General features: G+C 44.1%; 1 protein-coding gene across 2 annotated transcripts; it reads left to right on the top strand.

Moving 5' to 3' along the window:
• The first annotated feature begins 3,058 nt into the window (after positions 1 to 3,058).
• Positions 3,059 to 23,175, top strand: CDCA7L (cell division cycle associated 7 like). Of its 2 annotated transcripts, none has more exons than XM_086614947.1 (10): positions 3,059 to 3,145; positions 9,838 to 9,984; positions 13,302 to 13,433; positions 13,894 to 14,253; positions 17,127 to 17,201; positions 18,673 to 18,858; positions 20,374 to 20,508; positions 21,356 to 21,505; positions 22,654 to 22,790; positions 23,145 to 23,175. In XM_086614947.1, exons 1-10 carry the CDS (start codon positions 3,074 to 3,076, stop codon positions 23,173 to 23,175), a joined length of 1,425 nt encoding a protein of 474 aa, XP_086471073.1. In that variant the 5' UTR covers positions 3,059 to 3,073. The 2 variants fall into 2 exon arrangements, with proteins under 2 accessions (XP_086471073.1, XP_086471072.1); XM_086614946.1 differs by having other exon boundaries at positions 3,074 to 3,157; positions 13,317 to 13,433.
• Positions 23,176 to 23,946: the final 771 nt, after the last annotated feature.

Genomic DNA, 23,946 nt, shown 5'->3' with positions numbered 1-23,946 from the left:
AGGCAATTTTTCATCTGTCCTTCACTTTTCTACACGAATTTTACTTTTCGCTGACTTTTACTGTAAGTCAACATTTACAGTTCAGTATTTAAAATCAGACTGGGGAACTCATATAGGCAGACTGCACAATGCATTTCGGATCTCTCCCCTAATTTAAAATGTACATATACCATTTAACTGAATTGCATTCAGAAAGTATTAAAATAATCAAAACAATCTGAATTTAATTTTAACATAGCAATTCAGTTGGGTTTTGTTGTGGTTTAGCCTGGCTGGCAACTAAATGCCACACAGCCGCTGGCTCACCCTCCCCCACCTCCAGAGAATGGGGAAGAGAATTAAAGGTGGAAAGGGAAGGAGACTTGTGGGTTGAGATAAGAACAATTTAATAATAATACGAATATATAAGTAATAACCATAATAGTAATAGATGAATATATATATGTATGATGATAATGTATACAAACAAGTGATGCACAGTGTAATTGCTCACCACCTGGTGACCAACGCCTGTCCCATCTCAGCAAACAATCCCAAAACAGGCAAGTCCCGACACTGCAATTCTGAACAAGTGAGAGGCCTGAAAAGAGAATGAGAGAGAGAGAGAGAGCACTTTGAGAGACTGAGAGACTGGGAGAGCTCCCAGAAGAGCAAATGCCCTTCTTTCCAGTCAACAGTCATCTATATACTGGGCAGGGCGCTGCATGGTATGGAATACTTATTTGGCCAATTTGGCCCTCAATCCTAAATTCAAACCATAAGGGCAGTCGTGGACCCTCTGTCCTGGCCATGCTCCCCCCCAGCCTGTTGTGCTCCTGCACACCAGCAAGAACACGGCAAGCCGAAAAGTCCTTGAGGTCTCAGTGCCAACTACAAACATCAGTGCACTATAGAATCATAGAATCATAGAATGATTAGGGTTGGAAGGGACCTCAAAGATCATCTAGTTCCAACCTCCCTGCCATGGGCAGGGACACCCTCCACTACACCAGGTTGCTCAAAGCCTCATCCAACCTGGCCTTGAACACTTCCAGGGATGGGGCATCTACAACTTCTCTGGGCAACCTGTTCCAGTGCCTCATCACCCTCAGAGTGAAGAATTTCTTCCTTATATCTAACCTAAATCTGCCCTCTTTCAGTTTAAAGCCATTACCCCTTGTCCTATCCCTACATGCCCTTGTCAAAAGTCCCTCTCCAGCTTTCCTGCAGGCCCCCTTTAGGTACCGGAAGGCTGCAATAAGATCATCCCGGAGCCTTCTCTTCTCCAGGCTGAACAGCCCCAACTCTCTCAATGCTCAACTCTATCAACATTCTTCTCATAGCGAATCCCATACTAAAACCAAAACACAGAGCTCTTCTATCTGCTAAAAAGAAAAACTAACTCTGTCCCAGTCAAAACCAGGACAGGTTTGAAGGCAAGCTACAGAAAAACAGTTGTTTCATCTGATTTGCTTTTATCAATGCAAAAACTATAAAGACAGTTATCATGCGCTTATTTCATTCAGATAACGTGGGCAAGTGAATTTCTTGCTGTCCTGGTCCAACTATCCAGACTAGAGGGCCCATTGAAGCTCATCCACATGCTACTAGACAGAAACTTGGGTGTGGAACATGACCCCAGACCTTATCCTGGCATCCCCCAGTTCAGACACATAGTCATTGAGTGTACTCCTATTTTCTCAAATGCCAGAGAAAGAACAGTAAAGACTCATTTATTTTGTGGCACTGCAAACACCAAAGGTATTTCACTACTGATTCCGAGAGGGCTCTTCACCTGTGAGCCACCTGCAGAGGCCATCCTGCTGAGATGGACGATGAGCAGTTGGCAACAGCCCTATCAGAGGACGCGTGCGCCTGCAGTACTGCCAAGATGGAGGATGCTTCTCAGGCCCACCAAGGGAGAAATGTTCAGGTGCAAGAATGGGAAAAGGGAAGGGAACTGTATAAAATGTGTCCTCAACACAAGAGTTAACTTAATTACGACCATATTGGAAAGCGCACCATTCCATTGCCAAAGCTGCAGCAGGAAGATACCATCTCAATAGAATTCTGCTGGACCTGTTTCATGTTGTGTTGAACAAGTGAAGATTCCTGGTGTCAGCAAGACAGGGGGAAGCTGAGCATGGATCTCCACCCCACTCCATCAGCCATCTTTGGGAGCACGTCTCTGCTCAAAGGTCTCTTTCTCACTGAATTACTGAGTACTCATAAAATAAAGTGCCTAATCTAGTACCACCCCCCTTGATTAATAAAGGGACACAAAGAATTTAAATTTTTACTACAAATTAAACCTCTTAGTCAAGGAATGCAGGTTATTCAGAGGAAAGTAGTAGAATAGCTTCCATGTCTTTGTGTTCATTTATCTTCCTGCTAGCTGAAGATAGGAAGAATATAATAAACCAGGAAATCGCTTGCAGGAAAAATACTTTAAAAATGGATACGTTCCCATTTTTCCCTCTGGTTTTCTCTAATTGGATTTATTTTGAAATTTGAACTCTTGACTCGCTGATGGAAGAAACCAGCTCTGCTTCCCATCGCTTTCACCTTCGGATTTCGCTTGCACGGTTACGTCAAGGGCAGTCAACTCGGGAACGCTCCCATGAAGCATTCAGAGTTCCATCATCTCCATTTTCCTTTTTTTTTTTTTAATAATATTTCAAAAGTTGTACACTTCACACCTGTACCGCGTTAAGTAAACATTGTAAATTATTTGGAGGAGGAAAGCCTGTTCCCCCAGGCGAGACTGCTCCTTTCCGACTAACCGCTGCTGCGGTGCGTAGGAAAAAACCGAAGACGCTGGATGCCGACCCGGGGAGGGCGGGAAGCACCCGCTGCCCCCCGCCCGAACCGCAGGCCCAGGAGCTGCGCGGGCCAACCCTGACTCCCGTTCCCCATCCCGACCGGGCCACACGGGGTGCCGGTGCCCGTGCCCCTTCCCCATCCCGCCGTTCCCGCCGCCGCCGGGCGGCTCCACCCCGCCACCGCCCCCAGCTCCTCCCTCCCTCCCTCCTCCTTCTCCTCCTCCTCCCCCCTCGCGCGGTAGCGCGCGCGGGCGCGCGCGGCTCCTCGCGCCATGGTGCGGCGCGGCCGACGGCGCCGGCGGCGGGGGGTGGCGGCGGCGGCAACAGCGGCGGGGCCCGGCAAGGTGAGGCGGCCCGTTTACCGAACGGAGCGGGCGGGTAAGGCCCGGCCGTGAGGGAAGGGCGCCGGCTCGGTTGCTTTCCGCCTTCCCGGGGTTAGCAGCGGCCTTTGTCCGCTGACCGTGGCGCGGGGCGATCGGAAGAGCTGCCCGCCGCTGTCGGCGGCGCCGGGATCGGCGCCGCCGACAGCGGCGGGCAGCTCTTCCGATCGCCCCGCGCCGCCGCCGCCGTGCTTCCACCCCCGCAACCCGTGCCCGGTGCACAATGGCCCGGCGAGCGCGGCGCGGTCCCGCCGGGCGCCCTCCACGTGGCGCGGCGGCCCCGGGGTTGCAAAGCGCCGGGGAGGCGGGGGGTCGGGGGAGGGGTGGTGAGGTGGGGGGTGGAAGCAGTTTGGGGACGAACTCCAGCAGTGCTGGGTCTTGCAGTGTCCCTAATTTGGGCTGATGGGCTCTGCGTGGCTTATTGGGGAGGAGCTTTGTTAATTAATTAAGTTTCTGTTTCATGAGAATAGCTAATTTTTTCTTTTTTTAAAATTATCTCCCTTTTTTGTTGTTGTTGTTGAAATGCTGCGATGTCACAAATATATTTGAATCTCAGTGCGTGTGGGTATTTGTAAGGCTGGAGGCTTAGGGGCAAACGTGGGCGAGCTTTGATCCGGCGCATCCCTCTGCGTTCTGGTCCAAGCCCGGCATTTGCCTGGATGCATCAGACTCCTTGTGAGGTTCAAGCCTTGAGCGGTGGTAGGATGAGTCTCTCCCAGGTGGTGGAAGGGAGCGAGGAGAAAGTCAGCATCTTGGTCAGCTCTTGCTGCTGAAAGGTCAGGGAGTTCCATGAGTTGCTGTGGAACCAGAAGGGTTGTAGAAACACTGGAACATTTGTCAGGACCTCTGTCCTCTTGGAGACTTTGGAAACCTTCCACCTCTATATGGCCTCCAGCTCTCCATTGACAAGAGTGGAGATGGAGGGACTGTAAAACTGTTTGGGAGAATCCTGATTGATACGGTGCGATAGAAGTGAATGGCACTTCTCAGCTCTGGAGCTCTAAGGAGAGGCTCTTGCTGTCTGCTAGTCGCCTTTCTGCTGCACGGCTCAGAGAGTGTTCATGACCTTTCTTTTAAGGCTCAGCAAAGGGGAGAAGGATGTAGTCTGGTCTGTCTCTCATGGGAGTTTGGTTTTGGCTGAGCAAGGCCTTCTGCTGGCTCTTGCTCCTCTTTGTGACATGCTGGTGAGCAGTGGGTTCAGTCCTGGCTGAGCCAGAAGGACGTGGTGGGGTGGGTTTCCTTGTCTCTGAAGTCACGGATCATCTGCTGACTGGTAAATTAGCTCGTGAGCGGGTACGTGCCCCCATTGAGAGCAACTGCCAAGGAAGTCAGCAGGACAAAGTAGTTTTGAATCTCGAGACCTGCAGTTCCGTTTCTCATCCCCAGGTCTGATTTAACAGATCGTCGCATGGCGATTTCAGTACATGGAGCTTGTTAAAGGGGGGATGGCTGACACAGCTTTTGCACCCAAAAAGCCTGGACGCCAGCAGTCCAGACACGAAGAGTGGATGCGTTGCATTCTTGTGGCGTTGTACAAAAAGCGTTTTGCTTGGAACACTGGGGCTCGGAAGGTGATAAGCACTACCGCAGATGAAAGGCATGCTCTTGAATTAAGCAGAATTAATTCAGAAATAGCTGTTAATGCTGTTTGGATCAGTGAGAGATTGGATATTGCAGAAGAGACAGCAGCAGTTGTCAGGGCATTTGGACTGTGTTCATACGCTGCCATGCTGCTATTCACATTGCTATCAGCATTCTTGAAAAGTAGAGGATAGTTTCCTGGTAGATATTGTCTATGGAAGGTAACGTTTTAAATGACTCGCCATGTGATTATGATAGTTGAGAATTCTTTTATTTTAGGATAAAGTAGCTTGATGGATTTTTAGCTTATTTGTTTATCAGTTGAAAGAAAGCAAGGTAGAAACCGGACTGTTTTGAAAATAGCTGAATTTACTAAAATTTCATGGAGTACTTGGGTTTAGCAGTAGGTTGACTGGGATGAAAATTACCATAACTTTTTTTTATGTGCAGAGAGAACCACACTGAAAGTCCCAGAAATTGCTGCTGTGACAGTTTTACAGGCTCAGGCATAATCCATCTTCACCTTTGGTGGAATCAAAGTATCCCTGTGAAGATCGTAAAACTATGTGATGACTGCTCATTTTATCACTTGTTCCTTCTTTTCTCTGAACACTCTCTTGCCTTTCACCCTGTTGCCACGAGTATACTTCACCGTCCAGAAGGTTGCAGGTTTTTGTCCTCTGATGCTGTTGAGAAATTGCAGTGATCTTCTGGGATCTCCCTGGTCTTTCTAGTTTTCGTTGTCGCCCTTGAGTTTCAGGCTGGTTGGATGGAGTTGACAGTTCTGTTGACTGTGTGTCTAGTTGTGTGATTCTTCTACGCCATAGTACGTGACTTTGCCTCTCTCTGCCTTCCATGTCTTTCACGCGTTTGTACGATGTTTAAATTTAAGCTTTTGTACAAAGCCATGATTCCAGTGGAAAGACCAAAATCTCAACTTGTAAATAGTTTGGGGTTTTTGGTTTGGCACCCATCGTCATTCTGGCTGGGGCCCTGTGTTCTTGTAGCGCTGCCCATAATTGTCAGCCTTGGAGTGTTTCCCTCTGCGGTTGTTATTTCGGGGCTACGAGCCAAATCCAGTGCCTGCAAGCCCTGGGGCGGTGTGCCTTGGGCTTGCTGTGTACTAAGCCCAGGACAAGCCAGGAGCGTGAGTTGAAGGTGTGACTTTGCCCAAGTTTGGTTTGTTTGAGTATGCTTTGAGATTAAACTGGGATTATTTCAGTTTGACTGAAATGAATAAGCAGCAAGTTTGAATGTTGCTGAAATTATCTGTCCTCTGCTTCAAAGAGGAATGTCCATATGTTGTGCAAACTTGAATGAGGGGAAGACAGCCCAACTGATTTTTATTTTTATTTTCCTGTGGTAGAAGCAAATATAGGGAATTACACCTAGCCTTGCTTTCTTACGCAGTAGGTTCGTTCTCCTGATACATCGTCATCAGCGAAGTGCGACAATTGGCAGTGAAAGTGATACGTACAAATATCTCTTAAAAACACTAAATATGATTGACAGTGGTGTGGAAATAACTGTGACGCTTCCCGCTGCAGCTGGGGGTGTGCCCACAGGGCCGCGAAGGGCGAGTTCCATCTGTTTGGGCTCTGGTATTGTCACTTGAGACATAAGAATTCTTCCTGTTGATATGGAAAGTGAAACATCTCACTCCAGGCTCTTCTTTTTCTCCTTGTCTGACATGGCAGGTGGAATTTGTGGGGATGGCACTTGGGAAAATGTTGTTTCGACTGGTGGGGACCTCGAGTGCCTTACTTTTCCCATCACTCGCATGGCGAGTGCAGGAGCATCACCAAAACAGGTCTGATATCCTTCCTGACCTCGTTTTCCATCTGTCACCCTTGGCCTCTGGTGACAGATGTGCCAGCCCTGGTGCATGGGAGCTGCTGTTCCCGGTTCCACAGGTATGGTGACTCTCCTCTGCACAACCTGACAAATTCAGGTGCGCTCTTGGGTGTGCTGGCGGTGTTTTGTCACATTCAGAGAAGGGGAAGCTGAGAGCTGGGAATACCTTGAACTTTGATCTTTTGTTGAAAAAACATAGCTAGGGTTGGTTATTCTGGCAGTGGATGGATTGTTTGCTGTTCGTAGTGGGGAATGTTTTTCTGCTGCTTTTGAAAAGTACCTTCTGGGTGTTTTAGACAAGTAAGTGTATTTTATGTGCAAAAATAACTGAGCTCAACAGGTACAACATTTCCTACTAGAAATAAGACTTTGACTTTTTCAGCAGCTGTGAATTATTTCCAGCTTTTACTAGATTTTCGGTAGTTTACTTTTTGTAACTGGTATTTTCTCGCATCTCTGCAACATTTCAGCAGGCCATTGTGTCTGAACCTGTGTTTTTTTCAAGTTGAAATATTTTCCCTAAGCAAATTCGAAACGTTCATCACCTCTCCGCCTTCCTGCCTTTTTTAGAGGTTTAGTGGCAAAAAGATCCTCTCTCGTAGTGTCTGCATCTTTCAAGTGTTTAGAATAGATTAATATTTTGATGTTTGTTCCTTCTTGGTGTATGCTTCGTTGTTGACAGTTAAAATGTTAGGCTCTGACGTGGATTATAAATCAATTTCTGAATGTATTTTAATTGAAAGTTAAAAATGGAAGTGTCTGTGGCTTCCAGGACTACACAATAAATAATGGAGAACCAACCCATCATGCAGAGGTGTTCAGTGCAAGCTCATCTTTGATGTCTGTCTGCTGATGGACTTCTGCTGGGAATAAACTTGACTTGTGATTTCTTTTCTTCAGGTGTAGAAATACTGGATTTCAGGTGTAGAAACACTGGCGATGAGCGAACTTGGTCGTGAGGGTGCTCTCTTTAAACTCCTGGAGTATGTCATAGAATCATAAAACATTTTGGGTTGGAAGGGACCTTAAAGATCATGTAGTTCCAACTGCCTTATGATGGGCAGGGACACCTTCCCTTAGATCAGGTTGCTCAAAGCTTCATCCAGCCTGGCCTTGAACACTGCCAGGGATGGGACATCTACAACTTACCTGGACAACCTTGTGTGTGTCAGGTGTTCTCTGTTAGGAGCGTAAGCCCTTTCAGTGAAATGGGAACTCATCGATGACTGAATGGGATTCTTCGTAGTCAGGCTATGGGGAGGAAGTCACAAGCTAAAAACCTTTGAAGTTCTGCAGAAAGTTACTTAAATCAGTACCTTAGTATTTGGGAATGCATAAAGATCAAAAAAGGTCTTCTACTGGGGAAGAATTTTTTTTTTTCCCTTTTTCAAAATCAGTAATTACACCCTTATAACAGCTCCTCTAGTGCAGATGCAGCAGTAAGACTAAGAAGAAGAAATGAGTTAGGCATACAGTAATCACAGCAGTGGCTAACTCAGCTCTACAATAGCACAAGAACTAATGCAGCGGCTCCTGGAAGCAATTTATTCATAGCAACGAGCCTCACAGTTCCTCGTGTGCTTTTCCATTAAAATGCTTAATGCTTCGTTTTTAAAGCTGCTCTGTACTGAGTGAATTCCGCCACAGCAGCGGAGCCAGATCCTGGCTTTTCATTGTAGGAGGTGAGGGAATATCCAAAGGGGTCCCAATATGGACAGCACAACATCTGCAGCAGTGCGTCGGCTCGTGCCGTTATGTGCCTGCAAGGGTAGGTTGTTTGAGGTGAATTCTGCTCTTGCTGAAGCAACAGTAGATGAGTTTTGCTTTGGTCTGCATCAGCTTTATAAAAGCAGAGCAAGAATAATAAAATTAATCCCATGTATGCCCACTACTGTAGCTTATTTCAGAGAGTGAAGCTTTGGTCAAGGTGCTGCTTGCTTTTTTAATGGAAGTGGAATTTTGTCAGCAACATGATTTTTGGAGAACAAGACTCCTTTGGGGCATTTGCCTTGGCACAAATAAATTGAAAAAAAAAAAGATAAAATAATAAAAAATAATCATTATATGGGGTCCTGTGGGAGCAACTTGGTTGTCTATGACAGTGGACAAGGGCAGGCTGCTCTCAGTTCTGGAGTTCACCTCAGAGATGTTCTCTTGAATGTTCAGGGCTGGAGACATCCTTGTTCGGGCAAGGAACTGGCCCCTCTCACCAGGCAACTGTTGATCTCGCGTTCCTGAGAGTTAATGAGAGGAGTGGGAAATCCACGTGTGGCTTTATCACAGCAAACAGCAGGGAGGCTTGCTTCAAGGAAGAGTTGCATGCATGTTGTGAACGTGTGGTCTTGGGGATGCAGAAGATAAATGTCCAAGTGCTGGTGGGTGATGCAAATTTTTTTCTCCCCAAGCAGAATGGTTTTGCAAATGGTACTGGGACGAGTAAAACCATGTTCAGAAACTTGGCAAAATGCTGTCTTGCCTCGGTTTCTAAGGCTGGATCTGTTCATCACGTCCTTCCACACGTTAAATCCTAAAGCAGCCTAGGTTAGAGCTGTCTGGAAGCGTCCTTACTGGGCTGTCGCATGGAGAGGCTTGTCCAAAGTGCCTGGTGAAGTACATGGCAGGGGGGCATGGTTACCTGTGGTGGTACAGGTCTCCTTCCCTGCTGGGACCAGACTTCTCGACGTTGTGACCTTGGTCACCTCAGAAGGTGCTGCTGCCTGCCCTTGGCAGGGCTCCCTCCTGGCAGCCTACCTCGTGGGTTTCTGGCTAATGAGACACGGTTGAAACGGGTTTTCACTTTCTTACTGAGTGTCACGGAAAAAGCCGTGTGGTGGGACTGACGAAGGGGAATGAGCTGCATTGCTTTTACTTTTGGATAAAATATGTTACAGTACTGCTGTCCCATCTGATGATAAGGCTCTGTGTACTTGTTCAGCATTGGGTTGTATTGGGAGGTGCGTTCCTCACCTCTGAGCCACCGTTGCACATTGCATCTCCTCCCTAGCCCCAAATCTGGAGTCCCTGTTTAGGGATTAAAGTGGCCCGTACAGAATTTCCTGGTGTTTAGCTAAATGAGGTACAGTTTTTCCACACATAGCATATTTTGTGATACAAATTTGTACTTGCATAGGAGTAGAAAAATAAGTTGGACTGCTGCCAATTTGAATTTTCCTGTTAAGTCGGTGTGTCTGACTCGTATCTTCTGTCTTGTTTTGAATCAGAAACAGATACCCAAGGAAGTGGTTGACATTTTTAATGCCCCCAGTGACCATGAAGATTTTATGGGCTTTCAAGATGATGCTTCCAGACAGAGATTGTTGTCAGAGGACAGCTCTGCTAATTTTGATTCCCAGGAGTCAGGAAAAAAGGTAGGAATGGATGGATTGCTGTGGCCCAATTGCGTTCATTTGGTGCAGTAGTCCTCTGGGCTTGTGTCAAGGCTGCACGAGCCATAACTCGCAGCAAAACCCACAATCTGCTCTCCTCATGTTAAAAATAAATGTAAATAAACTTGTTATCCTTTTTAGGTTCTGATGGTTGCTTTTAAAAACTTTCATAATATAAGGAAAATGGGTTTCATTAGAAGGTGAGTTTAAGTGAAGTAGGTAAGTGAAGCAAATGGGAGAGAGAGAGAATTAGCATCCTGGGCTGGTGTGCTCTGGGTACAAAAGACAGGTGAAATGCATGGTAATAGATGGGTTTTGAGAGTATGCAGACTTCAAGGTATTTCTTCCAGAAATGTGTATCAGTGCCGTTTCTGCACTAATTTATATTAGTGCTTTTTCTGCACTAAAACTGCTGTTTTAGTGGTGGTGATCCATAGAAACCACCAGCCTCTGCTTCGATGGTGAGATTTGCTGGTTCTCTGCTCTCTTAATGGTGAAGTAGCTTGGATCAGTGTAATGATTTTTGATGTTTTTCATTCTCTGACTTGGTAGTTGGAGGTACCAGCTGAATTCACAAGAAAGGAGGAGAACTGGTGTGCTCTCTTGGCCGCCAGAAAATTTAGGTTATAGTCTTTTAGAAGCTTGTAACTATATACTCGATAGATAGGGGCTAATGTACTAAAAGATACCCTTGTCAGCTGTGCTTTCAAAAGGGTCCCTCCATTCCATTAATTTCCTTTTACCTTTTCTCCCTCCTTTTCCTTTACCTTTTCTCCCTCCTTTTCCTTTACCTTTTCTCCCTCCTTTTCCTTTACCTTTTCTCCCTCCTTTTCCTTTACCTTTTCTCCCTCCTTTTCCTTTACCTTTTCTCCCTCCTTTTCCTTTACCTTTTCTCCCTCCTTTTCCTTTACCTTTTCTCCCTCCTTTTCCTTTACCTTTTCTCCCTCCTTTTCCTTTACCTTTTCTCCCTCCTTTTCGGTTTTTTCCTATGGAGAAAGCAGCTTAAAATTAACAAAATATACTTGGCTTTACATTGCTTCATCATCATGTTTCTTACTCTTCTATCTGTGGCTTTGTGTGGATCAACAAGGAGAGGTGGTGGTGATGGTGATGGAGGAGGAGGAGGAGAGGGAGCCTGAGGTTCTGCTTTGGCTGCCGGCTTGGGGACTGCAGGCACTTTACTTTACTTCTCTCTGCCTTGGTTTCCCAACTTGTGAGACAGAAATTATGATAATCATCTTTGCTGCTAAGCATTTTAAACTCCTCTGATGAAAAATACTCTGGAAGAGCTAGGTACTGCTAACATAGCATGTGTTACTGGGAGTCCCAGTGAGACTTGTTCCAAATTTACAGCTGGCACTGCAGCCTTCCTCACCATTCCTGTGTCTCCCTTGGGCTGAGAATTATTTTAAGTCTCCATCAGTATTGAGTTTAACTCCTTTACCACTCAATGGTACAATAAAACCATGATCCTTTTTATCCTGGTTCCATCCATTTATGATGCCAAACACCACCATTGCTGAGAAAGACCATAGGCGCTTGTGCTGGAAACTAAAAGGTTTTGGTGTGAAGAGCAAAATGATGGGAAGTTCAGAAAAACACTGCAGTAGTTGGGAGAGGAGGCAAGGCAGCTGCCCTGCCAGGGTGGAGAACAGGATGTTAGTGTATCAGGTGTTTCCCTGGATGCTGATGCACAAAGACATTAAGAAGTAGTGACTTCTGCGTGCCTGCTTTTCCTCAGGGCTTTCTGCAATCCTACTCCCATAATCTCTGCACTTCTGCTGAGTTTCAGCCATTTCTCCTGTAGGTATCCCTCATGCATATTTTACCTTGTGTAGACAGTTCTTCATAGTATTTTTAGTCACTTTAGCTAACAAACAGCTTATTGCCTCCCCCCTAACCTTCATTGTGGAATTTCATGAAAACACAGAATGCATAAAAACTACAGCTTCCCTCGAAAAAACGCAATTTAACGTTAAAGCAACTTCCCTATTGTGTTTGTTCCTTTCTCGAGCAGCTGCACTTTAGCTATCAACAAAAGAATAATTTTGCTCAGAGAAAACTCATTCCAATTACCCATAATAATTTGTAGGAGATGTTAAGTGTAAAGAAACAGCATATGCAGTAGCTCCCCCCTCCCATTCCCCTGTAAGTTTTTCCACTCATCTATTGTATCTGTTTTTCACCAGATATTATCTTAACGTAAAGAAGTATGTAATTAAAGTCAGAGAAGGGAGGGAATTGAAAGGAAGAATAAAGATACTTAGCAAGTGCATTGTATGACAGGTCATTTTTGTATCTCGTGTGGGAGGAAGAAATAGCAGAGGAAAATTGGGGAAACCAACTTAAGTGAGTGTTGCCGACTTTTCAAGAGGCAGGTGTGCTGTGAACATGGGTTACATTCCCACCATGAACGAGTCTTTCAGGAGATGAACAGGGAGAAGTTGACAGATGGTCTTCTACTAATTCTGATTAGAAGTATGGAAGTACATGTCTGATTTAGAAAATGCATTGTGTTTAATTGGTATGTAACGTGCATATCGTGAAGAGTGTTTTAATGAGATCTTACTTTATTTTTTGTGGGCTTTTTGCGTCCTCGCCTGTAGGCAGAAATTTGGGGTCTGTCTACTTTAGAACGTTTGAATGATAAACGGCAGCACGAAAACAGTTGAGCGGTGGGAAGGTGGAGGGATGTTAGTGAGGCTGTTCAGAGCTCTGTGGTTTTGTGTTGGTATCTGTCACTTGGGTGAGGGTGTAGCGGTGTGAGAAGGAGCAGGCTCCATCTCCAGGAGCACTGCTGCAGCAAGCCCAGAGGAGAGTGTGGTTTCCACCACTAAGTGAAAAGGAGGGCTCTTTCTTAACTGTGGTTGTAGTTTGTACTTTCTTCGATACAAAGCCATTCAAGGCCTACTTTTTTACATCTGGAAGAAAACATACACAACAACGTGATAATTTACACATAAGAAAACTGAGAGTTTATAAGAATAAACCAAATAAGAATTGGGTAGTAGTGAAGAAGAGGAGGAAGAGGGGAAGAAAAAGTTTCCCCCTCAAGAAGCAGCTCAGTTAAAGCCTTGTGCTCAAAATGAGGAAAAAAAGTCCTAAGTGCTAAGTTAAAATAACTCAGTGCTGAAACTCTGAACGCCTTCTGCTTTTTCTCTGTCAACAGGCTTTGCCTGTGAAGTGCTTCCACTTTGTATGCCATGTAGCTGGTACCTGCGTGAACTGCAGAACCTGTTTGTTGTGGCTCACAGCTGTGTCTGACTGTCTCTCACACCTGCTGGCTGGTATTTTTACAGGGGGTTCGATTTCAGTCCAGATACCACACTGAAGAACTGCAGAGGATTTTCACTGAAGACACTGACTCTGAAACGGAATCGTTTGAAGGCTTCGCTTCAAGTGAGGTGGATGTGAAGACGAGAGGAGTTCTGGTAAAGGCAGTCACCTATGTGTGAATGTATATGTTGACTTGTTTTTTTTTCCCATCTCTTTGTGTAAATCTCATCTTCTAGTAGAGTGTTTCTGATACACCATGATGTTCTTTCTTCATGCTGAAGAAAAAGATGTTATCTTAAAGAGAAAAAAAGCTTTATTTAATGTAACACATTGGAAATGAGAACTTCTTCCGCTGCTTGCAGACTGGCTGCTGGGCAAAATTGTTCCTCTGAAGACAGCTGTGTTTGTATCCCAGACAATATTAATATGTAGATTTTGTGTTGGTCTCTGCACAGAGAGACATCATGTACTGTGAACTTTTAAAATTTTATTGATTTAGGTGAATTTATGGCAGTGCTTTTGGTTGGTGAGACTGCTGCCTAGAATTAGTGATTTAAAAATGACTTTTCTTGTGTAACAGCCAATATTGTAACATGGGATTCTTCCTGCCGCTAGGTGACGGAGTCGGACTTGAGTGATGAAGAACGCAATAGTTTATTGGGTAGTGAGCAAGATGTGGAAGAAGAGGCAAAAAAGAAAGTTTCCCCCAAGAGAAGAAGCTTTGGCCTTCGTGTTGCCTTGCAGTTTCCCACCAGAAAGTCATCTGAGAAAAAAGTGCCTGAACAGGCTCTTTCTAACTTACCTCCAAAGGACAATGAATCCCTCACACCTCTTTCAAAAGAAATAAACTGCAAGCGGTGGGACAAACTCGAGGGCTCTGCTTCAGAGTCTGAAGAAGACATTAAAGAAACACAGGAGGAAAGTTCCAGCGCTCTGCTTAAGAGAGCCATGAATATTCAGGAAAATAAAGCCATGGTAAGACTTATGAGCAGTGCTTCGTTCCCTGACATTTACATCTCAGTAGTTAGCTTCAGCACACTTGAATGTCAATGTCCCTGCTGGTGCTATGCTGGAACTTTGGGAAAATCTCATGATGGTTTGTGTTTGAATTTTTCTAATTTGGGAAAATCCAAGAGGACCATCAGCACTTGGGCATTTACCCCTAAAATAGCCTCAAGTAGGACTAGCCTGCTGAAGTTTAATACCAGAGTTGAACCATGCATTTTGTGTGTGGATGTGAACAAAGTTACAGATTCCCAAGTTGCAGTCTTGTATTCAGAACATGTCAAAATGTTCATGGTCCCTTCAGGTGGTTTGTAGTGTCATTTGCAGAGTAGAATTTCTACTTTTCATTTGTGTCTGATAGATCTGCTGCAGTTACTGATTGGAAAGCCAACTAAAAACTGCTAAGGATGATAAGCATGACAGCTGGTGTCCCTCAGGGGTCTGTATTGGGACCAGTACTGTTTAATATCTTCATCAATGACATAGTGGGATTGAGTGCACCCTCAGCAAGTTTGCAGATGACACCAAGCTGAATGGTGTGGTTGACATGCCTGAGGGATGGGCTGCCATCCAGAGGGACCTGGACAAGCTTGAGAATTGGGCCCACGTGAACCTCATGAGGTTCAACAAGGCCAAGTGCAAGGTCCTGCACCTGGGTCAGGGCAGTTCCTGGTATCAATACAGGCTGGGGGATGAAGGGATTGAGAGCAGCCCTGAGAAGTACCGGGGGGTACTGGTGAATGAAAAGCTGGACACGAGCCGGCAATGAGCACTTGCAGCCCAGAAAGCCAACCGTATCCTGGGCTGCATCCAAAGAAGCGTGGCCAGCAGGTCAAGGGAGGTGATTCTGCCCCTCTACTCTGCTCTCATGAGACCCCACCTGGAGTACTGCATTCAGCTCTGGAGCCCCCAACACAAGAAGGACATGGAGCTGTTGGAGAGACTCCAGAGGAGGGTCACAAAAACGATCAGAGGGCTGGAGCACCTCTTCTATGGAGAAAGGCTGACAGAGTTGGGATTGTTCAGCCCGGAGAAGAGAAGGCTCCGGGGAGACCTTATAGCAGCCTTCCAGTACTTAAAAGAGGCCTTTAAGATAAAGACGAGGACAAACTTTAGAGTAGGACCTGTTGCGATACGACAAGGGGTAATGGTTTTAAATTAAGAGGGTAGATTCAGACTAGGTATGAGGAAGAAATTGTTCACCATGAGGGTGGTAAAACACTGGAACAGGTTGCCCAGAGAAGCTGTGGATGCCCCATCTGTGGAAACATTCAAGGTCAGGCTGATTCACGGGGCTCTGAGCAACTTAATCTAGTTGAAGTTGTCCCTGTTTACTGCAGGGGGTTTGGACTAGATGACCTTTAAAGGTCTCTTCCAATCCGAGCTATTCTATGAATCTATGATAAATGTAATTTTTCGATTGTGTGGGATGTGAAGTTTACAGTTAATGCTTTGCTAAATAACTACTGCAAGTGTGTGTGTGTGTGCGCGCGTGTAGGTGCAGAAAAGAGAGACACCAATCGTTCCCTTTTTCCTCTGTTGTCCAAAATTCCACCAGCTCGCTTAATAAGCACACCGCAGTGCAAATCCAAGTTGATGTTGGGTCCTCAGTGGCTCCTTCAGTTTTACTGTATTGCAGGCAAAGTTGCAGCTACCAAGCAGTCTTGGGGCTCAAGTACAGCTCTTGGCTGCATGGACCTGCAGCTCCCACGTAAAAACTTGCTTTAGTTCTATACCTGTGTTTCTGATCTGACTTGTATTCTCACTGCTGTTGTGTTGGTCTTGCTGCTCTTCCACCTTCCGCTCTTCCTTCTAGTTCAACTATTGTGAAATTCATTGGCATCCTAGTTGTGGTACTGTAATGACATAAAATGGCTATTAATGAGTGCCACGCTGAAGTATTTCCTGAGAAATGCTGTATCCAGCTTTTAATGTCATGATTGTTGTGGCGGTCTCAGAGGCAGCTAGCAAGCTATTGCTGGCTTTTCAGAAGATAGCCTCATACTGGCCTTCCAGAACAGGTCAGTATTTTTTTTTGACCTGTCAGCCACTGCTTCTGTTGAAAGGTGCCTCCAGGACATCTCCTACATGGTGCAGCAGATTGTCCTGCTGAAGTGCTTCTGATACTGCATACGCCATGGTTAGGGGAATGTCAGTGGGGCTTAGTTGTTTTATGACTTTGCAAATGAGTGTGTACTGATATCACTGTGTATCTGCACAAAGCAATTGGTACGTAGAATTACTGGCTGTGGTTTGCAGCGTTTGTGAAATCTGCACTAGCTGTCATGATTGAAAAAGGGATGTTCTTAGTCATTGCTGCCAAGGACCACTGAAAAACGATGAGCGAAGTTTCCCTCCTGCAATGTCACTGCTTAAGGGAACGCTCTGAGTTCCCTGGCAAAAAAGCACAGGTGTATCAGCAGTCGTTCAGTAAAATAGCCCACAGGGAACATCTTACAGCCTTCTGGCCAAGGGCACCTTGTCCTCCTTTTCTCCCTTCTGTCATATGAACTGTGAATTTCTTGTTATCGGTCATAGGTATCGTCACCATGTTGCAATGTGCTTCAGTGCTGTTTTGGCAAGATTGGATATAATTCTGGCTAATTCATAATTCCCATTAATTCTTACTGGAAATTAGAAATTAGTACTGCCTGCAGACTTTTGCTTATTCAGGGGTAAATGAATCCCTTTTATGAGCCCCACTTAAATAAAGTGCCTGCAGAAAAGTTTCATGCACTGAAACTTAATGTGTTTAGGTATAATGTGGAGTGCGTATGAAGAGTGGATGATGGGTGTTGCTTGTTTGCAGTGAGTTTTCAATGTGGCATCACTGTTGATTGCAGCTTGCCCAGTTGCTGGCAGAACTGAATTCCATACCTGACCTGTTCCCAGTGAAAACACCCACCTTGACTCCTTCGGTAAGTCTCCGATGCTGGCTAGAGGTGACAGCTGTTTTTGCAAGACTTAGGATTAATATGTTTCCTGATGAAACACTTTCACTAAGTTTTGTTCTGGTTTTCTTTGGTTGGTCACTTTATTTATATAGATTTCGTATTGGTTAGTATTTAAGTACCAGAGGTTACATGAGAAAATGGAATTTTATAATTTATGAAGAAATACAGAGGCCTAGATGAGATGCTTCTTTATAGTTTTTGCCCTAGAAATACTGTTGAGATGCTAGACAAATGTCTGTGTATGTGGGAATAAGGAAAGAGTAGTTGCTTTCCTTTGAGTTTAGATCCTGTTAATTTCCCTCTTGCAGGCTTTTCTTTTAAAATCCACACTTCCCAGCAGAGCAATGCTGATTAAATGCTGATTACCACTTCAACATGAACCCGGGATGATACTGTAGTTATTTCAACTGACTTTTCTTGGCTAGAAACAGAGAACTGTCAACCCCTCTAGATTCTCATAGAGTGATATTTTTCCACATGTATATTAAACTGAAGAGATCTGAGGAAAAATTGAAGGGCCATGTCTTTGGGAAGCCCATGTAGAAATGCTGGTGTGGTAGCTGTCAGGGGAAAAGGTGAAGCTGAATTATACAGTCTTTGAGAGGCTGGAACCTTGCTAACTCTAGTTAAATGCTATAGAAACTTAAACATCCTTTGAATACATACATAAGCCTGCTACTTTTATTTAGTGTCTTTAGTTGAGGAAGGGGGAAGGCATCAGGAGTATTCTGGTTACCTCAGCTGCATGGTTTTTGACTTCCAGCCTGTCTCCTTGTAATGTGCCTTTCACTTCTGAAGGAAATAACTAAAGTGCATGGTAGCAAGCAGACTTGCTTCCTACATCTTGTTTACACTGTCAGATTTAGTAGCTGCCTTTATGGTAGTTGTCCATGCAGGGCTTCTGTTGCATGAATTCAGTCACACAGTAATTGGCAGGTGTGACAATATGAAGAGGGCATCTTGTGCCTCCTACTAATTTCCAGGTCTTAGGAATTTGGAAGTAAGAGAAGCAGCTTATTAATGCCCTTTCAATTTAAAAAATGTAAAAGAAAATCATCTAGAATTTGGATTATTCCTTGAAGGTTTATTCAGATTGTGTGAAAATGTGAACATTGAGCTACTGAAGAACAGTGAGAGCTAGCTTCTACCTTAATATGCCATACATAAAATTTTGGTATAGTTCTCTGATGTTAATTGTAATAGAATTTGACTGTGAAGGTGTGGTGTTTTAAAAGGAGCAAAAAGGTATAGCGTGTAGGGAGAACACTTAATGCTAGAAATCGGTAATTTTTGGCTTACCAAATAAGGAGTGGGAGAAGAACAGATTAATTCATGATAGTACAAGTGTGGTACAGACATTTTCAAGTCATTTCTCGGGTTTAACACTACAAACGTAACTGAAAGGACAGTTACTGGAATCTTCTTATCTTTCCAGAAACAGAAGAAAATCCCAAGGAGGACATTTTCTGAAGGCCAGATAGCACGTCGCATGAACCCAACCAGAAATGCTCGTCCACCTGAGAAATTTGCCTTGGAAAAATTTACTGCGTCGGCTGTCAAGTTTGCAGAACACTTCCGTAGTTACAGACAACAAAACCTCTTAAAGAAGAGACTCAGTGTGGTATTTGCCAGACTTTGATATCTCCAGTAGTCAGGGATTAGGAAACATCCAAATTGTTGGTCAACACATCCTACAGAAAGTCAATGAGAACCTTTAGTTTAGGATTAACTACAGAAGAAGTTGTGTTGAGGCCTTCCTGCCCCATCTTTCATTGGTTAACTGGGCTCTGTTTGTGACCCACTTTGTTCAAAAGAAACAAGGCAGTTTACTTATGGTGTCTGTTATTTATTATCTGAAAATTATTAGAGCCCACAATGTAGAAGGCCTTCAAGTGGCAAGGCAGTGGGGCGGATGGAGGTGACAAAGCAGATCTTCTCTATCTTAAGGCTCAGAAAAAATTAGCAAAAACCCTTCTCTGGAAATAGCAGAGGGAAGATAGGAGTTATATAGCTTAACTGAGAATGAATGAAGGGAATCGGTACCAACAAACTGGTGATGTACTGGCCAGCCATTCCAGAAGTTGCAGGTTTTATTCTTCCCTGTTTTTTTTAAAAAATATGTTTTTTTAAAAAATATGTTTTGTTTTGTGTTTTTTACTTTTTAAATCTGGGGGTTTTTAAAAATCTGGGTTTTTTTTTAAATCTGTTTTTTTCAAATCTGTTTATTTTTCTTCCTTAGCTTATGGTGGTCATTTGTCTTGGTTATATTTACTGCATAGCCTTTATGAGGAAGATTCTTTAAGTTTGCATCTGCACTGGATCCCAGTTCTGCTTGTAGGAATGAGTGCTGGGCATAGTCGCATCATTATAGAGGGAACTTGGCTATTAAAAAAAGTGAAGTAGTGCTGAATGAGAACCTGGGCTGGTAAATGACTATTTTGGAGAGAACGGAGTTGATCTAGGGTGAAGGAAAAACGAGATATTAAGAGTGGGATAGGGGGAAGGCTAAGAATCAGATGAGACTTGTACAAGAATAGGGGTCAAAGAGAATGATATTTGGAAAGGAAAAAAGAGCACTTAATAGTGGTTGGAGGTCTCTCTTCCAAATAACAAACGTGATAATAAGAAAGGACTGGGTATGGCAGGACTAACCTAAAATTTCAGTAAAGGTTTTTTTGCAGGCTGTTAGAGATTGTCATTGGAGAAAGCAGTAACAGAGCATGATAGGAGATTGAAGGAATAAAAGCAAGGGAAGGCAGATGGTTATAGATCCTTGAAAGGGAAGAAATGGAGTATAAAGAGTTACAGTGGGGGGGACAGGGACTGCAAAGAACAGGAGGTAGCAAAAAAACGTGTTGGGGATTTATGGGAATAAAAGTAGCAATGATGAGAAGGAAGAATACATAGAATAAGTAATAAATGGAGCAGAGAAAAGATTAGGGAGGAGAGGGAGAGAAAAAGGTGGTGACAATTTGGATGGAAACCCAACTCTGTTCCCTGTTTTCCAGTGGTCCATGAGCCTGTAGTCTGCCCCCTCTAGACTGCATATGCATTATAAGTGAAAGAATTTGTCACCAAGTGTGGTGACAGAGTCTTCACCACACCAGACAAAAGGTGTTGAGATGAGTTTGTTTAGCAGGGGGATTGTGGAGTGCGAAAAAGGAGGAGATCATCAAAGTATTCATCTCGCCGTCCAGTAGAGGATATTACTGAGGATGACTTGGACAACGTTGCAATCACTGTTAAAGACAAAATCTATGACAAAGTTCTTGTAAGTGGCTGCTGTTTTTTAGTGCGTCCATGCACTTGAAAGTCTCTGAATAGTTCATGTGGTGTTTGCTGAAAGATATGCTTTCCTGAGGTTCTGGAGAGTGCAGCTCTGCATTATTAGATTACACAAGCACAAGTTCAGAGCTTTGACAGGCTTCCATGGGCTTGCCCATGCTGGTTGATACGCCCCACCAATGTTTTGCTTCTGCAAAGAACTGCTTTCTTGCCATAGAGCTATTAAGTGGAATTTGCTAAAGCTATGACTCACCACTGCTAAGTGTTGGCATCCCTTTTATTTCTCATTCTCACTTAATGTAAGTGGTGGTGGTTGAACTATTAAATAATAGTAATCCCTGCTGCTCCTTGTACCCCCTGGAAATGACATTTCTGTATGGGTTGGCTAGTTTCCAAAGCTCTTGATGGAACTCCTCTTTTCCTTCGCTGGATTTGGCTATTATTAATTGTCCATAAATATCTACATCATCAGCTTACTATATATTTAATGCTTCATTGTATTTGTAGAGGTAAGTCAGAAGGTCATTTTCTGAATAGTTTTAGCTTTTTCCTAGATAGAGGAAGGGATCAGAACTGTGACATGAGGTTCATGTAGTTTGAGACTCCTAGTGCAACTGAGGCTGGGCACTGCCTTTGTAAACTTCCTAGCATCTCTCCAGATAACGATAGATTTGTCATAGTAATAGAACTTACGGTTCTTACTAAAATTTTCATTGCTGAATTTGACTTTGGTTTGAAGTTTGTGCTTTGCTATCAGCAGATACAGTAGGAAAGTTCATCAGCAGGCATTTAAGATGTGCATCATACACGTGTCTCCTCCTCTCCAACTTTAGGGTAGTACTTGCCACCAATGTCGACAAAAGACAATTGATACAAAGACAATCTGTCGCAACCAAGGATGTGGAGGAGTAAGGGGACAGTTTTGTGGACCATGTCTTCGAAATCGGTATGGGGAAGATGTGAAATCAGCACTGCTTGATCCAGTAAGTATTGTTTTTTGGGCTTGAAAAGAAAGTGTAATGACCACTGTTTTGTTAGTAAGCCATGACGAGTATGAGTATACGCTTGTGATAACATGCTGTTCAAAGCTTTTGCCATTAGAAGATCTGTAGTACTGTTACAACTGACACTGATCTTGTTGGAACTCAAGTGGAAGGTGGCGGACCTGGGTTACAATCCATCAGCCTTCAGGCTTTGAAGGTGCACTTCCTTACCAGATTGTGGAGGGAAAGCATGAGAGACTTGTAAGAAAAGGAATCTGTCCCCTTTCAGAAAAATACCAAAACATACCCTTTTCATTAATGCTCTCAGTAACGGCATGCAAAGCAGGTTCCTTGTTTTAGATTCTAATTTTTAAATATGAGAAAAAAGAAGGATACCTAAAAGTCTTAGGGTTGGTTCCATTTTCTCCATTGTCCCCTGAGACACTGATTAAGGAGAGAGCACAGGCTGCTGCCAGAGAAGGAGGCATGTGGGTATGCGAAGACCTCTCAGCAGAATGGCTCTCTTTGTGCTCAGCTTGTTCTCTACCTTCTCTGCCCCACCTCTGCTTTAGAAATGGGTTTCTGGGCTCTTTTGAAGGACAGTGAAGAACTAATGGCTCCAATGTGCTGGCCCAGCATGGCAATGCTCACTATACCGTAATGCAGGCTGTTGGCACCTGCATCTCTGTTCAGTTGCTGAGCAGCTGGGAGATGCCTGACTTCATGTATGTGCTGGGTAATGTAGTCCCAGGAATCATGCTATGCCAGCAGGCAGAGCCAAAGAAACTTGTCACAGTGGGTACCCATCTTTTTTCTGGGGAGTTCACTACAGTCAGCCTAACATAGAGTGAGTTATCATTAGGCATTACAGATGCCTTTAGTTTATTTTAAATTAATACTGAGCAAATCAGAGAGCCTGAGTCTTCAGAGTAAGAAGTATTCAAGCAAACAGGGTAGTACTTAATCCTGTGGAATTTGGAAAGTGGTAACAAGGTTGGTTGGCTGGCTGATTCAGGCTTTTAAAACCTTGCCCTGAACAGTCACGCAGTAAGGAAGCCATACTCCTGTCTGTCTGAGGAACAGGGCGGTGGGTGTAACCTTCCTCATGGCTTGCCTTTAATCCCCCTCCCACATTCACCCCCTTGCAGGCCTGGATCTGTCCTCCTTGTCGCGGGGTGTGCAACTGCAGCTACTGCCGTCGGCGGGACGGGCGCTGTGCCACTGGCATGCTCATCCATTTGGCCAAGTTCTACGGCTACGACAATGTCAAGGAGTACCTGGAAAGGTGAGGGTCCTGCCCGGCGGTCGTTGCTTTTCAAACTGCTGTAGCCTGTTAAATAATACTTGACTTTTCTGGGCTGGGGCAGATCCTGGACCTATGCAAAAGAAGTCTCTTGGACTTGAGATTTCTCCTAGGCTGAAATCAGCCTCATTAAAGTGAGGCATACTGTCCGTGTAAGCAACTAATTTGCTTAAGAAATTGAAATGTTTTTCCCTATTTTGAAATTACTGTTGATTGCTTCAAGCACGTAGAAGTGCTGTTTTAGAAGTTGTCATCTTCAGCAGTGGAAATTGTCTGTTTATGGAGAACGTGAGTTTTCCGAAAAGCACTAACACTGTTTTCTCCCGTGTCTTCTAGTTTACAAAAACAACTGGCGGATGGCAATTGAGAACACTGAACTCAAGCTGTGCCTGCAACTGGTTAATATGTTGACAAATTTTGACTTCATAAGATTATTACTATGTTTTATATAGGATAGAATTGTAGAGTATAGTATATGCATTTTTGTGTTGGGAACTTTTTGATTGATGTGGTCTTATGCAAAAGATCTCTCAGGAAAATGTTTTAGTAGAGGAAATCTACATGCACAGACCTATACAGTAACTGAAATGGCACTCTTGAACTTTGAGTGGTTAATTTTTAATAGAGCTACACAACCACATGATGGAGAGCTTAGTCAATTTGAGCAATATTTTTATTTATATAATTGTGCAAGTTTGCAGAAAGGGTGTTTAACAGCTACCTGTAAAGCATGCCCCATCTTTAAAGGAACAAAAAACCCCTTGTGTTCCAACTTGGCCATAAAGATTCAGTTTTCCAACCCTTGCTTTCTGAACCTATTCCTGCACCTGTATTTTATGGAACTTGTCCCTGCAAAGAAGGGAAGGGTACTTTCATCTGAATGCCATTACATTCCACCCAAAGCTGATGCAGCCTACCAGCGGGAGGATGATTTGTTTTTTTTATTCCAAAGTGCAATTAACCACTGAAACATGAACGTGGAAGAGCGTTTTGTAAAAAAAAAAAAAATTTAGTAAGTTTTTAAAAATTTTAAACATTATCCCAATAAAGAAAAACAATTGCTCACCAGCAGTTTTTGTGTGATGCACCTGCTGTCTGAACCAACTACCTTACAGCAGTCTTAGTTGGTTAAAATCAC

The sequence above is a fragment of the Tauraco erythrolophus genome, chromosome 7 (assembly GCF_009769465.1).
Source record: "Tauraco erythrolophus isolate bTauEry1 chromosome 7, bTauEry1.pri, whole genome shotgun sequence".
Classification (NCBI taxonomy): domain Eukaryota; kingdom Metazoa; phylum Chordata; class Aves; order Musophagiformes; family Musophagidae; genus Tauraco; species Tauraco erythrolophus.
The sequence above is the reverse complement of the archived record's forward strand: the minus strand, read 5'-3'. Positions and strand labels throughout refer to the sequence as shown.

Bases quoted from the DNA above. Each gene is read 5' to 3' on its own strand.
- CDCA7L (XM_086614947.1), top strand. From the start codon at position 3,074: ATGGTGCGGCGCGGCCGACGGCGCCGGCGGCGGGGGGTGGCGGCGGCG. The intron at 18,859-20,373 runs GTATTTGCCAGA...GAGTTTGTTTAG, and splicing joins TAAAGAAGAGACTCAGTGTG to CAGGGGGATTGTGGAGTGCG. The intron at 21,506-22,653 runs GTAAGTATTGTT...ACCCCCTTGCAG, and splicing joins AATCAGCACTGCTTGATCCA to GCCTGGATCTGTCCTCCTTG.